This window comes from Protopterus annectens, chromosome 4.part0 (assembly GCF_019279795.1).
Source record: "Protopterus annectens isolate FY-2018-M chromosome 4.part0, PAN1.0, whole genome shotgun sequence".
NCBI classification, from domain to species: Eukaryota; Metazoa; Chordata; order Ceratodontiformes; family Protopteridae; genus Protopterus; species Protopterus annectens.
This window is the reverse complement of record NC_056733.1, coordinates 912429667-912446531: the sequence shown is the minus strand read 5'-3', so window position 1 is coordinate 912446531 and position 16865 is coordinate 912429667. Positions and strand designations below refer to the sequence as shown.

At 44.6% G+C, this 16865-nt stretch overlaps 1 protein-coding gene across 1 annotated transcript in view; it reads left to right on the top strand.

Annotated features, from left to right (window-relative positions):
* Nucleotides 1-16865, top strand: part of RNF10 (ring finger protein 10) — a 2146785-nt gene that overhangs the window by 413308 nt on the left and 1716612 nt on the right. Inside the window, exon 5 of the mRNA XM_044069816.1 lies at nucleotides 7081-7265. Coding sequence (XP_043925751.1) covers nucleotides 7081-7265 — 185 coding nt within the window. The remainder of the gene's footprint in view (nucleotides 1-7080; nucleotides 7266-16865) is intronic.

Here is a 16865-nt window from a genome sequence, read left to right as displayed (position 1 = left end):
TTTTGAATGTTATTTTGGAGGCCAGAAGGCCTAGTACAAGGAAAGTGTACGAGATAAATGGAGAGATTTTTATTTTGGAGTACAGCAAAGGATTTTGATGTTTCTAAACCTAATTTAAGTGTGGCTCTTCAATACCTTACTGAGTTACTGGACAAAGGTTTGTCCTTCTCCTCTAAGGTTCATGCTGCAGCAATTTCTGCTCACTATGTCTGTGACCCACCATTGTTTTCTCATCCTTTGTTTAAGCAATTCCTTAGAGGGGCAAAGAATATAAGACCCCCACGTAGAGCTCCTACTCCTGCTTGGGATCTCAATTTTGTGTTGGAGAAACTCACTCTACAACCTTTTGAGCCTGCTGCGACTGCCGAATTGAAATATTTATCATGGAAGACTGCTTTTTTGTTGGCCATTACCTCTGCTGGACGGGTTTCTCAATTACAGGCCCTTATGGCGTTGAGCCTTTCTAATTTTCCACAAGGATAGGGTATCTTTGCATTAACCCTTCCTTTATGCCTAAAGTGGTTTCTAGTGTGGCTTTAAACCAAACTATTAATTTGCCTACTTTTTATGCAAACCCCCAAAATAAAGGGGAAAAGATTTTGCACACTTTGGATGTACACAGACAGTTGCGATATTATTTGAGCAGAACTAAAGGGTGCAGGCAGTCTCAGCAGTTGTTTGTTTCATTTGCTTTGGGTTCTCAGGGCAAACCTGTTTCAAAACAGACTATTTCTAAGTGGATTGGTTTTTGTATTGCTTTCTGTTATTCCCATCATGGTAAGGAGATTCCAGCTGGAATTGGGCCTCATTCCACTAGGGCTACTGCCACTTCTACAGCTTTTTTAAGGGGGGTGGCTACTAAATATATTTTGGAGGCAGCTACTTGGAGTTCAGTGCATACTTTCTCTAAGCATTACCACCTTCCACTTTACTCTAAATCTAGGGCTGGTTTGCCACTGCAATTTTACAGGGCATTTTGGCAGCTCCTAATGCTTTATAGTTTTGCCATCCTCCCTTACCTCTGCTTTGGGATTCTACCCATATGTAAGGACTGCAGCAATGTGAGATGAAGAACATAGTACAGTTTTGTACCTACCATAAATGTAGATGTTCGAAGATCCACATTGCTGCAGTCCAATTTACCCTCCCTCCTTCCCCTCTGTAGTTAGAGGCGGTTGTGTGGTTTGGGTTGTGAATATTGTAAATATTGTACATATGATTAGTGCAGGGGTGGTTGGTTGTTTGTTGTCTTTTGGCTTTGGCCTTTCTTTTTAGGGCCTTCTGACATCTGGGGCAAGAAAAGACTGAGGATTTGACGTCGGTCATGCACATTTGTACCCTGACGTCCTGATGTCAGTTTTATCTTGTGACCGACGTCAGCCTTATACTTTGGTATTCGGGCCGACCGAGGACAGCGGACTACCCATATGTAAGGACTGCAGCAATGTGGATCTTCGAACATCTACATTTATGGTAGGTACAAAACTGTACTTTTTCGGAGTCTAGCCTTACCCCTGACTCCTTACCTCCAGCTCCTGTTAAGCCTGACCGATATTGCAGGATTCCTGACTCGCATAAATTCCTTTTAAAAAAAACCCTGCTGCAGACCCAGTAACTATTTCTCAGGGTCCCAAGGGAGTTGAGGCTTCCGCTGCAAAAAACCCTACCCTTCTGACAGGGATTCTAGGGCACTGGATAGAGGGTAAGAAAAGGTTTACACATCTGCTACCTTGACTATAAGGGCCTTACTGTCAGTTTCATATGCTCAGATATCAGCAACATGTCATGGCATTGCTTAAACAGAAAATGTTAAACTCTGAATGTGCAGAAAACAAGGAAATGCAGGATATATTGCATGCAGCTGAACAAGTTGGAAAGCATACTTTGCCATGTGGTTTTGATTCTTTAGAGGCCTCCTGCAGGGCCACAGTTACAGGTTCTGTAATTAGAAGGCATGCTTGGTTAAAGGAACAAAATCTGCCTGATCATGTTAGTTAAGTTAGATGCACCTTTACAGCATGATTCTTTGTTTGCTGTTAAGGCAGAAGAGGTGTTAAAGAAAATGGAGGACAAGGCTAAATCTATGCAAACTTTCAAAGATTTCTTACAAGTACAGCCACCTAGGTTTAGTAGACACTGGCCAACAAAAGAATTGGTCCTTTCCTGTGTCAGACCTCAAAGGGGCAGATCCCAGGCGCAAGGTTCATACAGGTCAAAGCAATGGGGTGCTTCTACCTCCAAAAGTGGAGAAGACAAATCACAACCTTACAGGAAACAGTCCCAATGACTTCCCCCTGCCTGCACCAAGCACTTATTTCCTGGCAGCACCCTTAGGGGGAAAATTAGCACTTTTTTCTCAAAATTGGCACATTATAACCCAGGACAAGTGGGTTCTAAATATCGTGTCACAAGGCTACAAATTCCATTTCCATACCCTGCCAAAGGCAAACGGCTGGCCAGATATGCCAAAAAATCAATGGGCAGAGGCACAAAAACAAGTCTCATCCCTCATGGACATGAGGGCCATTCAACAAGTGCCAGTGCAAGAGCGGGGAAGGATTTTACTCAAGACTGTTGGTACCCAGAAAGGACAAGGCCTGGAGGGCAATACTGGACCTATCTATTCTGAATACATTCCTGGATATACCAAAATTCAAGATGTTGACTTTGCAGCAGCTTCTGCCTATGCTGGGCAAGAACGCTTGGCTTGTGACTTTGGACCTAAAAGAGGCATACCTGCATGTCCCAATCAGACAAATATGCAGAAGATACCTCAGATTAAAGGCTGGCTCAATGCATTACCAATTCTCTGCACTGCCCTTTGGCTTATCTACTGCACCCAGGGTCTTTACAAACTGCCTGGCACCAGTAATTGCAATCTGCAGACAGAGGAATACAAATATATCCTTACTTGGACAGTCTCATTCAAGCAGAGAACAAGGACGTTCTTCTAGAGCATCTGGCGTTTGTGAAAAGATTTCTAACATGCCTAGGGTACACAGTCAGCGAAAAGAAATCAAAACTAGTACCCTCTCAAGAGGTAATATTCCTGGGTACAATCTTAAATACAACTGCCCAGATGGCTTATCTCATGCCAGACAGATAAAGGCAACTGACTACCTATTTCACAATGTTGGCAACAAAGGCCCAGTTATTTGCAAGAAAAATTCTGCAGGCTTTCGGCTTCATGGCATTTTGCATCCTACTAATTCCATATGCAAGACTGCATATGAGGAAACTTCAATGGTACCTAAAAAGTGTTTGGACTCAACATTGCCACAGCCTGGAAACTATGATTATTCTAATTCCATGCCTGCAACAGGAGTTTCGATGGTGGGCAAAGGCTCATCACCAAAACAAGGGACAGCCATTCACATTACCCCCAGCCAGGCAGACACTAATAATGGATGCATCAAATTATGCCTGGGGGGCCCACATGGCAGGAAAATGCATTCAGGGCACATGGACCTCGAACCAAATGAATCTACATATCAATCAAAAAGAGATGCTAGCAGTTCATAATGCCCTGACAGCCTTTAAGGACCTACTTCATCCAGGACAACTACTGATACAGACAACACCACGGTCATGTGGTATATAAACAAGCAGGAGGGCACACATTCTTAACCCCTTTGCAGACTAGCCATGACTTTGGTGGGACACATCATTGACTTACCAAGTACATCTGCAGGCACAATTCCTGCCAGGAAGGAAAAATGCTCTGGCAGACGAACTAAGCAGAAACCTTATGGATCCTCACGAGTGGCACCTGTATCCACAAGTTTTCAGCATAACAAGGAAATGGGGATGCCCGGACATTGATCTACTTGCCTCCCCTCAGAACTACCAACTAAAAAGATTCTGCACAAGGACTTATCACAGGCAAGCATGGAAAGAGGACGCCGTATCCTTCAGCTGGAAAAACCTATCAGTGTATGCATTTCCCCCTCTGCCTCTCCTCCCCAAGGTACTTCTAAAGGTCAGACAGGAGAAGCCAAAGATGATTCTGATTGCCCCAGACTGTCCCCGCCAGTACTGGTATCCAATATTACGGAGCTTGTCTCAATGCCCAGCTTGGACCTTACCTCAAATACCTCATTTACTTTCCCAGCAAAACAGATCCTGCACAGCCAACACATTATTTTAAACCTGACAGCACGGCGAATAATGTAGTCATACAAAACACACCTCTCAGTAAAGCTGTGATGGATGTCATTTTGGAAGCCAGAAGGCGTAGTACTTGAAAATCTTATGCTGGAAAATGGAAGAGAGTCTGTGTTTGGAGCCAGGCACAAGGAACTGACACAGCAGTGCTAAATATTCCTCAGATTTTGCAATACTAAACTTAGATGCTGCACAAAGGCCTATCTTTTTCATCTATTAAAATTCATGCCTCTGCCATTTCGGCTCATTACAATGTAGAGCCACCAATCTTTTCTCATCCCTTATTAAAGCAGTACCTCAGAGGAGCCAAAAATTTAAGACCTCCAAGGAGATCACCAGTGCCTGCATGGGACCTCAACTGTCTTGGTACAACTCACCCTGCCTCCTTTTGAGCCAGCTGCTACTGCTGATATAAAGTTTTTATCTTGAGAAACAGCTCTGTTGCTAGCAATAACTTCTGCAAGACGAGTTTCAAAACTACAGGTACTCATGGCTGTGAAACCTTTTATCATTTTTTATCCAGACAGGGTCTCTGAGGACAAACCCAACATTTATGCCTAAGGTGGTGTCCAGTGTGGCTCTCAACCAAACTATTCACCTGCCAACCTTTTATCCAAATCCACAGAACAAGGGGGAGAGAATTATGCATTCTTTGGACGTACACAGATTAGATTCTACTTAGACAGAACCAAAGTTTTCAGAAAGAGCAATTACTAGTGACATATGCTATAGGATCACAAGGAAAGACTATCTCAAAGCAGACTATTTCAAAGTGGATAGGCCACTCCATTTGTTTCTGCTATGTACACCATGGCAAGCCAGTACCCAAGGGCATTAGGCCACACTCAACCAGAGCTGCAGCCACTTCAGCAGCCTTTTTCAGGGGAGTACCTACCAAGGACATTGTAGAGGCTGCTACTTGGAGTTCATTGCAGACCTTTACAAAGCACTCATCTGGCATTCTACTCTAAATCCAGGGCAGGCTTTGCCACAGCAGTTCTGCAGGGCCTCATTGCTGCTCCTAATGCTGTTTAGCTCCAGCCGCCCAACCTTAGCTTTGGGACTCTACCCAAATGTAACGACTGCAACAGTGAAACACGAACATAGTACAGTTGTGTACACTTACCATAAATGTAGATGTTAGTGTATTCACTGTTGCAGTCCAGGTTACCCATCCGCCATCCCCCTTTTCTCATGAAACCTATCTTTCCTTCTCTGATTTATACTACCTGTGTGGTGTATTTGCTTATAGATGAAGGTAAATTTTATATTGGTGCATGTAATTATTCATATCTAAATTTTGGCAAACCTTTTGGGGGCACCCGACATCTTGGGCGAGAAAAACTAAAGAAAATGGCGTCTGCTGCTTCTTTTATACCCCTGATGTCAGGGTAGGGGTGACAGCAGCCGACGCAGGACCCAGGACTTTGGAATTCTGGCTGGCTGAGGGCAACCTGCCAGCAGGATTACCCAAATGTAATGACTGCAACAGTGAATACACTCTAACATCTACATTTATGGTAAGTGTACACAACTGTACTTTTTGCATTGAACTTTAGCCATAAGACATGTGGCAAGACATTAAGCAAAAGTCTGATCCCATTCTATAAGGGCACTGCTGCTGCTACAGCAGCCTTCCTCAGAGGGGTAGTACCAAGGATTTCCTAGAAGGAGCCGATTGATCTTCAGATCATATCTTCTGTGAAGTCATCAGTCCCCTTTTCCCATTTTTTTCTTTCTACATGGGGTTGGGATGTCATGTTAACTGTCATTAACTCTCTAGTCAGTGCCACACTCCTGCCTTCAGTATACATGCGTACTGTTGCAGATCTTTCACACAATCCATCCACCTCTTTGCTGGACGTCCTCGCTTCCTCTTACCTTCTCCTGTCTGCCCCAAGTCTTCCTTACCAGATTGTCTTGTGCTTTTCTACACATGTCCAAACCACTGTAATCTGTGTAGTCACTATTGCAATCAGAGAACAGATCTGTGAAATACAGGCTTGATATCTCTCTCAGTAGGTTTGCTTCTCCTACCCTGAATGACATTCTAGTCCTAATTGGAGCAGTTTTCCTGCAACCCACTTTGACTGAACTTTGGGAAACTTCCCTGTAAGTTAAGGCCATAACGGTGACCTGCAACGATAGCAAGTGCTAATGTTGTAGGCATCTTAATGTAATTGTAAGACCATAACTGTGACCTGCAACGGTAGGAAGTACTAGAGTTGTAGGCATCTTGACGTAATTGTAAGACCATAACGGTGACCTGCAACAATAGCAAGTACTAGTGTTGTAGGCATCTTAACCTAATTGTAGTGGTTTTAGTAGTCATGTTAGTCCGGCTTCATTTCTTCACTCTTGCTGCAATGAGACTTTCATGTCATGTTGGGTACCCTTTGTGTACCCCTTTACAGAGGCTGTACAGCTGCAGTAAGTCAATCCGTCAAACCCTGACATGGGCATGATGTGGACTAGCCCAGCTGGGGTCAAGGAAGAACCTAAGATGGTAGATGGGGCTGCTACCTATGTTGGATACAAGGAGATTTGAGGTAATTTCTTCTGAGCCATGGAGGAAGGACTGTAAGCTCTGCAAAGTCAAACAGTCTGTAGCAGAGAGTTGATTGCAATAGTGATCACACTAGAGCATCTGCAATTAAGTTGCTCACACACCTGCATTGTTTGCTTTACAGAAATATCAGAAATTAAGTTGAGTTAGTATCTATGCAAAATGTGGCATGCTCATGAATGAGATGTGTAAAGACCTGTTGAGAATTTGAGAAGAAACTACATTTCTGCTTCTTAATAAGCAGGTGCACCTGTGACCCATTATTTCCTGTAGCAGCAGCTTCTAGTTGGAATTATTGGTGATTTTTTCAAGTGTAAAGATGTTCATTAACTTTTATATTGGCTTTACAGAGAATCCGCAGTCATGAGGTCCCATCCTGCCCGATATGTCTGTACCCACCTACTGCAGCAAAGATTACACTTTGTGGACACATCTTCTGCTGGGCATGTATTCTGCACTACTTGTCTCTAAGCGACAAGTCTTGGAGTAAGTGTCCAATATGCTATGATGCAGTGCAAAAGAAGGACCTCAAGAGGTGAGTGACAACACTGTTTGCATCATTCTTTGCGTCACTTTGGCTAGCGGCAATGACTTTCTGTGCCTGTAGTAGATGAAAGGTATCTTGTTTATAGTACAGGATTTGTAATTAGCAAGTAATTAGGATAGTGAACTGGCAAGTCAGTGCAAAGGCCTAAAAAGCTCTGACTTGTTAATGAGTTGCTGCTTGCTCCAGGGGTATAGGGTTTTAATCTTTCCACCTTCATTTGAAGGTTGTGACTTTGAGCAAGTTATTTAAGCAGACAGTGCTTTGGGGCAGTAGGGAATTTGGGCTGCGCTCCTTTATGGTCTCCAGGAGTACAAGCTTAGTAACTGCATATATACTTGGAATCCGTTTAGGTTTCCCATGTGTCTGAATCCTGCTAATTGCAGATAAAACTGAGCTGCTGCACAACACCTTCCAAGGTTATGGAATAAGCCTTCAGTTTTCAGAAGGCACTGACTAGCTTCCTTGTAAAATAGCGTGTGCAGTTATATTTCTGTATACAAATATGTAATAGAATATGCTAGATGAAAGCCAGTAAGTTGTAAGCCTGACAGTAGAGTTTAGAAAATACAGGTGGTACTGCTCTTAGTTGTTTATGCCATTAGGTTAAGCTGGGTAGTTGCATCCATTAAAATAAAAATGGTATTTGCTGTTCATCTAGACAGAAGTCTCACCGGGGTAGGCTGCTGCTAGGATTGTTGCATTGGATTTTGCAATGTTAATGTTATGATGCAGGCATGGTAGCGAAATAGTTAATCTCTGTAATTTTAGGTAGGATTAGAGAAGTGTAAAGCTGCAAGAAAGGACAGTCAGATTCACTCCCACTTTAGCACCCATGTCCCTTATGGATAGGGGCAAACAAATAAATGTCCCAGTATGTTTGTTTTGCTTACCCTGAGTTATTAGTTTGCAGAATGTAAAGGAATACAAGGCCAGGCCTCTTAAGACCCTCTGATCTCAACAGCCTTTTAAGTAGTTATGATTCTGTATTGAGGAAGGAGATATTAGGAGGACAGACAAATACTGAAGGATCCAGCAACGAAAAATGCTAGTAGTGGGATTGACTTTAAGATGCTACAGTTTTCTAGGAACAAGGGCATGGGGGGATAGAGAAGGGGCTCTTGGAAGGTAAACTGGAGGTGAACTTTGAAGGTAGAGGGATTCATGACATTTCAGAATGTGGTACAGTAGTGCCTTGTTACCTTGGAATATGATGTGTGCTTCAGACAAAGTGCAGTAAATGACCCTGACTTGGTAATTTGCAAATGTTAGACTCTAACCTTTAAGCATCTGGTGGAGTTCAGTGCTGTATACCTTTCATCCCACCTGGGCTGACTGCTTCTCATGGCCATCACTATGTTCTTGGCTGAAAATAGGGTGGTTGCAGGCATCAGCCTGGGCTACATTTTAATTTGTCTTGCTGCATTTTAGTAATGCTAGTTCACTCTGTGAAGGTGTTTGTTTTAGTGGTCCAGTTCATGGCATTCTAAAGCTGGGCAGGTGCACATCCCATCAGGAAATTTTCCCTTTTTGATCATATTCAATTTTTGTTGCAAGCTGCTTTCCAAGTTTGACCAGTAGTTTTGGGCATTTGCTGTTAGGGTTATGTATACCATGCAAAAGATGAGTAAACACTAAAATCCCACCATAAAATGCCATTGCTAAAGCATTTGTTTTTCGTGGGACCTTCCCACAGTGTGTTTTTGTTTTGTTCTGATTTTATCAAGAAAACAAATTGAAAGGCTGTAAGTTCTGTAGACCTGTCTCGGGAACATAAAACAGACTCCTTTGCCTGCCAGAGGCCATCTTGCCTGTCAGTTCAACAGTCCTGCACCTCAAACATAATCTCAAAAAGAATTAACTAGGACATTGGCCCAGTGCAAGCAGGAGACCTAGAATGTCTTTACTGTGCTTGACTGGTCTTCCTATGCCTGAGAGCATTGACAGTATTCCAGAGCATGCACAGCCCCTGGTCCTGGAACCTGTTATTGCTGACTCTCTTGGTGCCTCTCTGAAGGCTGCCATGCCATTCATCACAAGTATGTGCTGTGCAGAAAATGCTGTGTGCAAGCTGGAAACTGCTGAGTACAGACTATTTTACAGTGACACTGGGGAGGAAGATGTTCCCATAATTTTGGAGAGGATGCTTGGAATTGCTGAAGTGTGGCATTGCTGTAAGGATGGCTGCTGATGAGGCCTTCCACCATTTTGGAAACTCAGCCATCAAAAAGTCAGATGTCTACTTTTGTGCATTCCTTGCTACCATCAAGTACCCAGATGTAAGAGGTGATGTCCTTCCATATCACTGCTGCGATATTCTTCACTGAAGGGATTTCCAGCCAAGGATAACCCAATGTCTGGCCAGTGTATAAAAAGCCTTTAGGTCTTACAGATGCTGTATGTTAGTGCATGCTGCCTGCATTGAGTGTAAAGATGATGAATGGGCACACCATTATCAAACATCTGTCTGAACGTCCTGCTATGGTTGTTGGCAAACTGTTTTCAGGTAAGTGCCCCATTGGGGTTTTTTTTTTTTCTTTTTTGTTGCTTGCTTGAGTTCGTCATCTAAGAAAGGAAATGTCTGTGTGGGAGGTGGATTCCCCACTGTCATGACCAGTGTGGTGTTTTTTTTTTGCCTAGGTGCTTCCCACGACCGTAGCTATGCCAGAGACCCTCCATAGTTGCTTGTTTTCACTCTGTGCATATGCCTTGAGAACCAACATCTTAAATTGTTGGCTCAGGGTATTATGGTGGAATCCTCCCATCCCAAGGGACAGCAGTCTTCAAAGTTCAAGAAGTGTAGGCCTAACCCTGTTGCTGTCCATCCACCACCGGATGTCTCTGTAGAAACAAATGAAAGCCCTGAAAACCATCTAGTGCTTGCTTCAGATTCTTTAGCCGCAACTCCAGATGCTGCCATGGATCAGAGATGTTCTTTGTGCTTCACTGTTGTAGTCCTAACTTGTGGGTTTGGCTGCTGGGGAAGCCCTTGGCCGGCCTAACTACCATAGTTAAAAATTTCCCTCCTCTCGAGTATGATGGATGCCTTACCCTGATGTCTGTACTCTTGGGTATAAAGTCAGCCAACTGCCGCCTTGACATCAGCCTTTGTCATCGGAGCCCCAAGCAGTTTGTGTGTTGGTTGGTCTGCACCAGGGAGAAGTTTTCTAAAGGTAAGTACCGCATTGGAGGAACTTTCTCTCGATTTAATTCATGCAAGATAAGTTTAACAATGGTCTCTGCTGTGGTAAGCAATTCCCACACCGAGATGTCATTACTTTGTGTATTACTTGTCTAGGACTGGATCACGAACTGCCTAGTCATTTTAGTGCCCACTTCAGTTCTAGGACTGTTAGGTGTGGGACTGAAATTAGCAAGGAATCTGAGTCTGTAATCTTCCTCGCATCGTTCAATGGCATCCACTGGTTATCCCGAAGTTGAGCTCCCTAACTGTAAGACTAGGAAAAAAGACCCAAGCTTAGGACCTCAGATGACAGCCATTCACAGTCAGCCAGTACCGCAAGGCATCACTGAGGAAGGTGAGGCACTTTTACAGCCTCCTCTTGCTACCTAGGTGGTGGTGCAAGCTTCTGTCAAGACCCATGTGGGCTCAGACATGCGGTCCCTCAACATCTGTATAGGCTTAGGCTTTCAGTTAGTTGGATCAGGAGTTGCTCAGCAGATTTCTGCTTCAGAGTGATTTTGTACCGACGACATTCCTTCGAAGCGTCAGCCTGAATCTGTTCTGGCTTACAAAGAGACCAGCATCCAGATGGCAGACATGCTTCGGACCAAGGCTAAAAGCTATTCCTAAGAATAGTTTTACTTTAGGATGTCCTTCAAGGATGCATCTGCAGTCTTCACAAATGGGTTGTCCTGTTGTCAGGCAGCCCTTCGGTCGGCCGGATTCCAAAGTCTGGGTCTGGCTTCGGCTGGTGTCGCACTTCACCCGACGTCATTGCGGCAGTTCTTCGGGTATAAAGGCATGAGCCGACGCCATTTTCCTCCGTCTTTCTTGCCGCGTGGCGCCCGAGGCAGAAGCTGTTCGCAAGTGCCGGTCGGTCAGATCCAAAGATTACTACTACCGAATATTACTTCGAAGACTTCTAAAAAGCTAAGTACCCCGTTGGGGACTCTTTCTTGCCTCAGCCGATGTCAGAGAAAGTGAATAACTGTTCATCTTGTGGGAAACAAATACCTCATAAAGATTTCCACTCCTATTGCATACATTGTTTAGGCCCAGACCACGACGTAGCAGCTTGTCTAGCCTGTGCTTCTTTTAACTGACGGACGCTTAGACGTCGGTCGGAGTTTGCTGAACAGATTTTCGCTCGATTTTGCATATATTATGCCGCCGGATCCTCCGACTCATAAGTACCAAAAAACACAAAGAAAAGGACCGACACTCGCGGTCCGCAGTTTCGGCCGAAACCGCGGTTAAGCAAACCGCGAGTGTCTCTGTTTCGGCCGAAACCGAGCAAGCGGTTCTTTCTTCAGCTGAAATCATGCCTTCTACCGAGGCCTCTTCAAACCTGGTAGAAACAGTTTCTGAAATCCAACCTTCTGTTGCGGTTTCACAGGATTTATCAGATACCATTCCCCTGGATATTTCTACCCCTGCACGTGGAGCTGCTAGGCCTCCTGCTGCAATGTCTATTAAGGCCTTTGCCAGGGCTAAAGCAGCCAAAGCATCAAAAACTGTGCCCGCCAAGCCCCCCTCTCTCAGGCCCAGCACCAGCTCCCATATGCTTACTTTGGCTGAGGATCTCATCTCTTTAATTCGTGGAGCCCAGCCTCATCCAGACAGGGCCTCTCTCCCTCCTCCAGAAAAAAGGCCTAGAGCAGAGCCCCCTGAGCCAGTATCCACAGATGATTCCTCTGATGACTCAGAGCATACAGACCCTCCTGAGGCTGCTTATTCTCCTTACGAAGACTCTGATGCTGAGGAGTCCATCCTTCAGCCTCTCCTCCTGAGGAATTTTCCTTTGGGAAACCTTGCATGCTATGAGGAACAATTTCAGTGGCAGGGCCAAGATTTCTCAGACTCCAGAAAAGGCTTAGGACCTTTCTACATTTGCCACAGCATAGGCCTTTAGCTATACCTCCAGTACTTTCTGTTGTTGATGATGCATTTAATGATGCTTGCACTGCTCCTGATTCATTACCTCCGGCTCCTGCTAAGCCCGATAGGTTCTACAGGGTCCCGGACACTCATCACCATTTATATAAGGCTCCTTTGCAGATCCAGAGACTATCTCCCAGGGTCCTAAAGCTGTAGCAGCTACTTCCACTAAAACCCCTCCCTCTGAAAGGGAATCCAGGTCCTTAGAGAGATGGGGTAAAAAGTTTACACCTCTGCTACTTTGTCAGCTAGAGCTTTGAACTGCCAATTTCATATGATTCAATACCAAGAGTTTATGCTTGACCAGTTGATGTCCTCTGAAGAATCTTTAGATAAGAAATATGTTCAAGAAATGGTACATAACATACAGCAGGTTAGTAACCATTCTTTAAAATGTGGCTATGATGCACTGGAGGCTTCCTTTAGATCAGCCATGACTGGCACAGTTATCAGGAGGCATGCATGGCTGAAAGAACAGGCATTACCAGACCATGTTAAATCAAAGCTTTTGATGCACCTATGGACAAGGTCAGTTTATTTGGTTCCCCTGCAACAGGTACTAAAGATGGAAGAAAAGGCAAAATCTGTACAAACAGTGAAAGATTTCTTACAAGTTCAACCTCCAAGGTTTAGCAGGAACTGGCCCTCCAAGAATTGGTCCTTTCCAGACTCCTCTAGGGCACAAAGAGGCAGGAATAGGCTCGAGGCAGAAACCAAACCAGGGGTGCCTACAGAGGACGCCAGTGGCAAGGTAACAACCAGCGAGGCACGGATGCAACCACCACCACTACAACAACTCAATCACAGTGACTTGGCGGTGACACCGCCTACCAGGGAACAACTAGAAGCACCCTTAGGCGGAAAGCTAACCTTATTTTCAAAGAATTGGCATTGCATCACAAGAGAAAAATGGATTTTGCAAACTATAGACCAAGGTTACAGGTTTCATTTCCATACTCTACTAAAAGAGGAATGCCAAACCTGCCACCTACTCAAAGGACAGAAGCTCTAAAGCAAATATCTCAATTACTAAGAATGAGAGCTGTGGAAAAGGTACCACCTTTGGAGCAAGGAAAGGGATTTTACTCCAGACTCTTCCTGGTACCAAGAAAAGAAAACAAATGGAGGCCTATTCTAGACCTGTCCGCTTTAAACACATTCCTCATTGTTCCAAAATTCAAAATGCTGACCCTACAGCAGCTTCTTCCCATGCTGGGCAAGGAGTCTTGGCTGGTAACTCTAGATCTCAAGGAGGCATACCTGCACGCCCCCATAAGACCAATTTGCAGAAGATACCTCAGATTTCTTGCAGGATCAGAGCATTATCAATTCTCAGCATTGCCCTTTGGCTTATCTACTGCGCCCAGAGTGTTCACGAGATGCCTGGCATCAGTAATCGCTCATTGCAGACTTCAGGGGATTCAAATCTATCCCTACCTGGACGACTGCCTGATACAAGCGGACAACAAAATAAAACTAACAGAGGACCTACAAAGAGTAATTTACCTGCTGCAAGCCCTGGGATATGCAGTCAATATAAAAAAGTCAAGGCTGATTCCATCCCAAAGAATAACCTGTCTGGGTGCAGAACTGGACACATCAAATCAAATGGCATCCCTAACTGCAGAAAAGAAAGAGCAGCTTCCTCTCTACTTCTTGGCATTAACAAAGCAGAACCATCTAACTGCAAGAAAAGTGCTGCAAGCTCTAGGCTTCATGGCATCCTGCATAATACTGGTCCCTCATGCCAGGCTGCATATGAGAAAGCTACAATGGTACCTAAAGAATTTGTGGTCTCAACACAAGCACAGCCTAGAAACCAAAATTCCAATGATTCCCTGCCTGAAGAAAGAGTTCCTATGGTGGGCTCAGGCCTGCCAATCAAACTCAGGATTGCCCTTCTGCAAAAGCCAACCAAAACAAACCATCACGACAGATGCCTCAGACCTCGGTTGGGGGCACACATGCTGGACAGGTGCATTCAAGGCCTATGGACTCAAGACCAGCTGCACCTGCACATAAATCTAAAGGAAATGATGGCAGTAAAATTGGCAATCCAGGCCTTCAAACCTTTTCTCCAAGAAGGTCAGCTGATAAGGACAGACAACACCACAGTTATGTGGTACATCAACAAACAGGGAGGCACACACTCATATCCTCTATGCCGGCTGGCACTGGACCTATGGGATGTGGCTCTGAGCTACAAACATTCAGTTACAAGCAATTTATGTACCAGGAAGGAAAACATTCTAGCAGACATATTAAGCAGAACTACCACAGATGCCCACGAATGGATGCTGCATCCGGACATCTTCAAAGCCATCACAAGAAAATGGGGATTACCACAAATAGACTTGTTTGCATCCCCACTCATTCACCAGCTAAAGAAATTCTGCACAAGGACGTACCACCCACTTGCTTGGAAGGTGGACTCCCTATCTTTCAGTTGGAAAAACCTGATAGCATACGCATTCCCACCACTTCCTTTGATGCACAAGGTGCTTCTGAAGATCAAAGAGGAACATTCGAGGATCATTCTGATAGCTCCAGACTGGCCAAGACAACATTGGTATCCATTGCTGAGGAGCATGTCCCGGGAACAAATATGGACACTGCCCCTGATCCCATTACTGTTAACACAGAACAACTTCAACATCCTGCATCCAAACCTGAAAACTCTGCAGCTAACTGCCTGGAACATTACATGACAACAATTAAACCAAATTTATCCCAAAGGGTTAAGGACATAATCCTGGAGGCTCGAAGACCTTCAACAAGAAAGAATTATGCAGCAAAATGGAAAAGATATCTCACTTGGAGTACTGCAAAGGGGCAAGAAGTGACACTGGTGAACATAGCCAACATCCTGGAGTACTTGGCAGAGCTCTTCCATACAGGCCTGTCCTACTCTTCCATCAAGATACATGCCTCAGCTATTTCAGCAGAATACAGCTTGATCCTCCTGTCTTCTCGCATCCTCTGCTCAGACAGTTTCTGAGAGGAATTAAAATGTGAAACCTCCCCGGAAACCTCCATTACCAGCATGGGACTTGAACTTTGTGCTAGAAAAATTGACACTTCCCCCTTTCGAACCAGCAGCAACAGCAGAATTACAATACTTATCCTGGAAGACTGCATTCCTGCTGGCAATAACTTCAGCAAGAAGGGTCTCTGAACTACAGGCATTAATGGCAGTGCAACCCTTCCTGATCTTCCATCAAGATAGTGCCCATGAGAACAAATCCTACATTTATGCCTAAGGTGGTATCCAGAGTCTCTTTAAATCAGGCTATCCACCTTCTTACTTTCTTCCCCAACCCACAGAACAGGGGAGAAAGGCTACTACATACCTTGTATGTGCATAGACAATTACGCTACTACCTGGACAGGACAAAAACCAATAGAAAAACTGACCAGCTTCTGGTAGCATATGCAACAGGGAAGGAAGGAAAACCAATTTCAAAACAGACAATCTCCAAATGGATAGGAAATTGCATTAGATTTTGTTACTCCTATCATGGAAAGAAAACTCCAGAGAACATCAGGCCTCACTCCACAAGGGCTACAGCCACTACCACAGCTTTCTTACGAGGAGTGGCTACCAAGGACATTATAGAGGCTGCTACTTGGACCTCCGTGCATACATTTGCCAAGCATTATAATTTACCTTTATACTCTAGATCCCGAGCTGGTTTTGCCACTGCTGTTTTGCAAGGGATCCTAACTACACCATAATCTCTACTCATTCCTCCTCCCCTAGTTTAGCTATGGTATTCTACCCATTTGTGAAAACTGCAGCTGCATCCTTGAAGGACATGGTACAGTTTTGTACCTACCATAAATGTAGATGTCCGATAGGAATGCATCTGCAGTCAGGATTACCCTCCCTCCTCCCCCTGGTACTCCTAGGGTATTTGCCAACCTTCAGCTAGCTTGGGGGGGATCTGTTATGGTGTATTTGTTTGTATATATGTACATACATGCTTATTTTGTGTTTGCTCTCTACTATTTGGAAGCTTTGGCATTTATCCAAATTTAGCCATCCAAGAGAGCACCTGGCATCTGGGGCAAGAAACACTGAGGAAAATGGCGTCGGCTGATGCCTTTATACCCGAAGAACTGCCGCAATGACGTCGGGTGAAGTGCGACACCAGCCGAAGCCAGACCCAGACTTTGGAATCCGGCCGACCAAAGGGCTGCCTGACGACAGGACAACCCATTTGTGAAGACTGCAGATGCATTCCTATCGGACATCTACATTTATGGTAGGTACAAAACTGTACTTTCTATGCCTAGGCCTACTTGGCTCTTGCCCAGCAGGTTATCAGCAAGACCTGGTCAGGTTAGCTGAGGACTTAATCTCCTTAGTCAGAGCTAGGCAACCCCCTTTGTAGTTTTCCCCAGGAAGGGATCCCTCCACAGAAGTTTTCTCTGAACCTTCTGATTCAGGTGAGGATTCTGACCAGGAG